Source organism: Ooceraea biroi, chromosome 2 (genome assembly GCF_003672135.1).
Source record: "Ooceraea biroi isolate clonal line C1 chromosome 2, Obir_v5.4, whole genome shotgun sequence".
Lineage (NCBI taxonomy): Eukaryota > Metazoa > Arthropoda > Insecta > Hymenoptera > Formicidae > Ooceraea > Ooceraea biroi.
Window position 1 is genome coordinate 12,157,923 of NC_039507.1, and position 6,466 is coordinate 12,164,388.

A 6,466-nucleotide genomic window follows, 5' to 3' on the forward strand; every position below is an offset into this window, starting at 1 on the left:
TCTCATCAGAGCCGTGAAATTTGGCACATGTCCGGCAAAACAAGTCTTTAAATCATGATTAAAACTGGGCTAATGAAGCAATTCTCGTTACCACGACGTTCGAAAACTATTCATCTAGGGGTTAAAAAGGTTAATTATCGCAAATGACATGCAAAAACAATTATCAAAGAATACCACTAAGAGATTTCTTTGACTTACGAAAACAAGTATTAGACCCATTCACTGATACCAAGTAAATTAACTATCGCAAATGACGTGCGAAAACAATTATCAAAGAATACCGCCGAGAGATACGAAAGCAAGTATTAGACCCATCCGCTGATACCAAGTAAATTATTATAAGCGATAACCAATGGTTCGCGGTAACAATTTTTTGTGAATTCCCGGAAACAAATAGCATTCCCCATGGTCCTTAGAACGCATATAAAAAGGCGACGATCTGCCCAGAGACTCACTCACGGACTCACCTAGTAACCATAAGCTTGTGCGGGAGTTCCGTAAAATACAAGTCTCAATATTGAAAAACGGACGTGTGCCAAAGATCATCCCTCGTCCATTTTCTGTCTCCCTGTTCTGGAGAATTGGCAACCCACAACATTGAACATCGTCAAAGTAAGCAAATTTCCATTTTATAATTACTAACAATTTGAGAAATGTCTTCACCCGTGGTTATCATTTTCCATTCCTTTTAAGTAGGTCCCACCAAACGCGGATCCGAAAATTCGGGTTCCCTGCAGGGAAATAACTCACGGGAATCCCATGCATCACAGGGAAATCGACTATCCTCGGGCGAACCATTGCGAAAAAGAAGTTGTTCGGGGTCCCCTAATACCGAATTACCCTCAACTAGTAGTTTAATTTCACAAACAACACCACCCTCTCACTCTCCTTCCTCATCATCAGAGATATCAGAAGAAATTCCCTCCATCGTTTCATCCTCATCATCAGTAAATCCGTCTTTGTCTCCACGCTCTTCCCCTTGCCCTTCTCCCGTTTTCTCTTCCCCTTGGTACTCACCCATTGGTTCACCAGATGTTGAAGAGTATCTGGATGAACCTATAACAACTGATCAATCCTTTCCTTCTCTCGAAGTTTTGAGAACCTTTTACGAGCGCGGTCTCGAAGTCCTTCGAGAACATATTCTCAGCCTTTTTCCCACCTACGAGTTACCCCTTCCACCCAATGCTCTTTTCCTCGGTCCCAATTCCATTGACGTTCCTAGTTTAAAGGCAGCCCTTGTCAATTCCGGCCCTGATACCGTTGTTCCTCTTATCACCAGAAACTGCCAGTATCCTGTCCTAATCCCTGCGTCCCTCATTCAAGAATTCTTTTTAGATAACACATAATTTTTTGGTTATCTGTGTTTTGTGTGTCAGGAGAATAATGTGTCCGGGTGTAACAAAAGAAGAAAATGTTAATTTTGCGTTGAGAGTCCGTCCGAAATTTATTGTAAATCTCAATTCCGAATACACCCGTTGAACGCGCCCGCTCTCGCTGAGATATACCGGTCGAATGAACTTCTGCTTGTTTACTCGCCAGTCTCGACTTCTGTGTCCTCCTGGAAATCTCTCGAAGACTTCAAAATCTTCCCGAGAGAAAACCTTTCGCTCTCCTATCCATTCCGCGGGCTACGCTTAACTGTCTCTAAACTTTGACTCGCGGTTTTAAATATGACGTGCATGTGCATCGGCGCAATCCGTATAGTAAAATACAACTTTTACTTGATTTTAATAAATTACGACGGTTGTCTGTAACGGCTTCCTCTATTATTGTTTTCTCGCTTTCCGTCTCGCGTGTTATCTACCTTCTTCAGTTGTTGTCTCTGTCTCGTATGTACGCGTATGTATATGTGCGTGTATATGTGTATCATGATACGTTGGGTCGCGTCTTTCTAATTTCTGGGTCTGCGGCGATGCAATCGCCACAATTTAAATAATTGTAATAATTGTAAATAATTTCACCCTTTTAAGGGAAATATCTCGATGTAATCTATCTCCATTTAATTTATTTCTTTTCTTTATGTATTTGCGTAATATTTTCTAAAATATATAATGTTAATTTGTTAAGAAAAGGAAAAATCACTTTTATTTGAATAACCCTCAATCACTCCCCTTCCCACAACAGGTCGTACAGGTCCTATCCCAGGTAAAAGAGATTGAATTTTCTTACCTAAAAGGGAACCAACGAGCAGACTTGTTCCAAATCTAAGGGTAAAATCGACCTTGGTCGTTTACCCTACAGACGGAACTCGCAGTCAACTCGACTCAAGTTTTGAGACCGAGTGTCTCAAATTTTGAGAGGCGTGTGTTACGCCCTTCCCTCGAGCTCACGGATCTCTGGACGTAACGGACCCTAAATTTAACGAGCAGATTTGTTCCAAATCTAAAGGTAAAATCGACCTTGGTCGTTGACCCTACAGACGGAACTCGCAGTCAGCTCGACTCAAGTTTTGAGACCGAGTGTCTCAAATTTTGAGAGGCGTGTGTTACGCCCTTCCCTCGAGCTCACGGAGCTCTGGACGTAACAATATCTTACAATATCTTTGGACCCTGCGTGCCATGGTACAGTCTCAACAAGGCGGAGAGACGCCGTGCATTCTGGCTGATGGCGAATCATCACGTATTACAATGGGACGATGGAACGATTCCGTATCGATGGGCTAAAGATCTGATTACAAAGGCGGTGACAGACGAAGCATCATATACTATCGTATACGTCAAAGGACGCGAAAAACGCGAATGGCTGCGGAATCTGCTCCTGGATGACGACAATATCTACATCGAGACTATCGACGCTCACTACTAAGACGTACCATCTTTGAATAAGCTGGACGTTACGCATACTTTGCGTTGTAACAAACATGTAACCAAGTGTGCTTTGCAAAATGTATTTAAACTGTTTAATTGGTGGTCTTACCATACGAAATAAAATATATTTTTATGAAACACAATTCTTCTTATTTCCCCTCCCCCTCCTTATAATTGGTTGAAGAATCGAACATGTTCGTGCACGTTCAGTATTGCGTCAACCTCAGTGCGTACAAAACCTAACCAGCAGCAATGAACTCCATTGAGGGAAGCAGCATGAACTATTACGTTCCGCTTCAGGACGCCGAAACTCCACCGAAGAAATGTATCAGGTACGTTTAAGAATTTTCTCCTTTGTCTTTTGATTTTTTAACTTTTCGTAACTATTTCTGTTTGTGATTTTTCTCACAGCGTTTTACCCGCACGTCGTGTAGTTCGTATACTGAACAGCCGATACGCACTGACGGCTACGGGATATAAGTACCTGGACATCGGCATCAACGTTGGACCGCCGAGTTACGTCGAGATTGCGATAGGAGATCATCGAGGAAACGAGCTGATCCTATCTCTCGAAACGTGGAAGGAACTCTACGAACAACGATGGAACATACAGAACCATCTCTGCAAGGATGTTCGCGGCCGTCCTCTCACCGTTGGACCGTTGACGGTGCGATTCAGTGAGAGTCCAGTGTGTGATACCAAACTCGTGTGTCTGGATTCGTCCGACGTACGTTTGATGATGACCGAATCGACGTTCTTCTCCATGCTTAACCTGGACAGCTGCATCGAGCTGACGTACGCTCAGTTGGATTGTGTCGTCGAACAGGTCGATGCGAAGTTCGTACGATTTTCGAATATCGCGTCCGCCGAGACTAAGGATGCGTCGAACGCCATACGCGTCAGCGCATGCTTCAACACCAATAACACTATAGATTGTGAACTGTTGGCTTTGGTTTTTAGTAAACCATTGTAAAAAAAAACAATAAAAAATACAATAAAGAAATACTGTTCCAGGCATAAAGCGTACTATTCTTTTCCTCACGCTCATTTCCCTCACGCACTCGAGTATCCTCTACGAGGCGCTTCGCCCTTAACTTGTCGCATCGAAACGTAAATATTTTTTTCTCTAGATCGTTCTCGAAAAGGCTGCATCTTCTAGTTTCGTAGACAATGTATAGTTGTATGGGGATGAAATACGTGTATATGTGCGTGCTGTGTAACCGAAAAACGTCACGTTACGCCAGCTCTAGAGCTCTAGACTTTTAACAGTTTTATTACCTCAACACTTAACGTTAACCATTGCACATCTAGCCGAAATCGAAAGCGTCACGTTACGCCAGCTCTGGAGCTCTTGAATTTTAGCAGTTTTACTACCTCAACACTTATCTTAATGTTAACCATTGCATATCTAGCCCTACTCTTCTTCTTTTCTACGGGCTACACGCGAAAGATTTTTTCCGTTCAGTCGGTCAGTCTTCAGTCTTCGATCGTGCGATCAGTGGTTGTGGTTACGTGAAAGTCTATACAGAAATGGAGTATAACAAAGGATTCATCAATATCGACGAAATGAAGTGGACGAGGTGGGAGCGACAGGGGAGGAGGACTGAGCAGGAGTGTCTGAGGAATTATGGACGAGACATGACATAGAGGATGACATATTCCATTTGCGGAACCTATATGGAGAAGATGAGTGGGCGGAGGAAAATTGGGACGAATGGGATGATATCGGTGAGTAATTTATTTATTCATTCTTTTTATTTTTTCCTTTTTTTACATATTTTATACGATCGGGATTAATAATCGGGATTAATAATATTGTTATAGAAATAATCGATAGAAAGAGGAAGGCAACTGAGGAGGACGAAGAGATGGTGGAGAACGTCAGCAAGAGGCTGAAGATAGAGGAAGACGATAAAGACGACGACGATATCGGTGAATATGTTTTTACTTTAAAAAATTTTTTTTAATGGTATTTATTTACGAATAAGTGTAATTAACGTCTTTTGTCATTACAGAAATAATATATGATAAAAAACGAGTGCGGTTCGAGGAAGACGACGACGATGATGTCGGTACGTATTTGTTTATTTACTTTTTTGCTTATATATTTAATTTTTAAAATAACTAATGAGCGTCTTTGATGTCATTTTTTCAGTATTCCTCTTTGAAAGAAAGAGGGTAAGGATGGAGGAAGAGGACGAAGACGAGGAAGAGGAGGAAGAGGCAGAGGAGAGCGAGGAAGATGAGGAGGAGAGCGAGGAAGATGGGGAAGAGGAGAGCGAGGAGAGTGAGGAAGAGGAGACAGAAGATGAGAGCGAAGAAGATATATGTGAGTATTGTTTTTTAGAACTATTATCCAACTGTGTTCCATTACGATAGTTTCAGTAATTAATAAATGACTTTTTTGTTCCTTTTTCAGAAATTGTATTCGTAGCTGAAGGAAAGGAGGAGTAGGTGGAAGAGAGTGACTACATTATATCATTATATTATACTATATTTTATTACATTATATCTTATACTATATCTTTATATTATACTACATTATACTATTATATTATACTATTATATTATATTTTATACTATAGCTTTATATTATACTACATTTTAAAATTATATATCTATTACAATTATATATCTATTTCTTATTTTCATTTCCTCCTTGTCGTCCTCCTCCTACATTCCCACATACTAAAAAATAAAAACAAATATATATTTATTAGTTAGTTATATAGTTATTTATTAGTTAGTGCTTTACATCACAAGTAGATCTTTTTTTCTTTTATCTTAGTTTGAAACTTACGTGGCGTTATAGCAGGAGGGATCACCGCTCCAAACGAACCCCTTCTCCTTCCTCCCTCTCTTCCACCTCCTCCTCTTCCCCATCCTCCGGCTCCATGCAGCTTGCGCAGACGGCTGACCCCCTCCACCTCGACCGTAGAGGACCCTCGTGAGCGCGGTCTACGTGCAAGCGGCTGACCCCTTCTGGAACCCCCTCCACCTCGACCGCAGAGGACCCTCGTGAGCACGGTCTACGTGCAAGCGGCTGGCCCCTTCTGTAACATAAATATTTTAAATTGAGAATTACATGATCGGCTTTTCCGTAATATACATTTTTTATTAACTATTACATACCTTTTTACCTGCGTTCCGGACACTTGCACGTCGTTTGTTCGCATACGTCGCAATATCGCATGATGCAATTAGTGTCATAGTGCACGTCCATAAAATTGTACCAGTCGTTGATGTTCCAGTTGCAGCTCAACCTACCATTATAGGTAGTCCGGTATTCCCCGTATAACAAATTCACCGCTATCGTTCTAAAAGGAGGACTATAACACAATTTATATTTGTCCAAAATTATCACATCCACACGCCTGCCGCAACCCGCAGAAATCTCAAAACGCACAGGATTGTGATCATAGCTACGCTTGGTCTTTTCAATTATTTTCTTCACGTAATGACGATCGGTTTCATTGTACGGTACACTTTCCTCTCTCTTGCACTCTTCACGTATTTGTCTATATATTTTCCACTTTACGCAACGAGGCCAATCATGGACAGGCCACGCCGGACACCTGACATCTTGTCTAGTGCGTCGTTCACCGGTTCCACGTATTCCTAGTTCTCGATCCCATAGGAATTGTACCGGTGATACACTC

At 41.6% G+C, this 6,466-nt stretch overlaps 1 protein-coding gene across 1 annotated transcript; it reads left to right on the top strand.

The window, feature by feature from the left end:
* Positions 1–3,059: 3,059 nt before the first annotated feature.
* LOC113561487 (aspartic and glutamic acid-rich protein-like) lies at positions 3,060–5,261 on the top strand. The gene is made up of 7 exons (XM_026967982.1): positions 3,060–3,139; positions 3,219–3,766; positions 4,455–4,535; positions 4,632–4,739; positions 4,823–4,879; positions 4,963–5,136; positions 5,242–5,261. Exons 1-7 carry the CDS (start codon positions 3,060–3,062, stop codon positions 5,259–5,261), a joined length of 1,068 nt encoding a protein of 355 aa, XP_026823783.1.
* Positions 5,262–6,466: the final 1,205 nt, after the last annotated feature.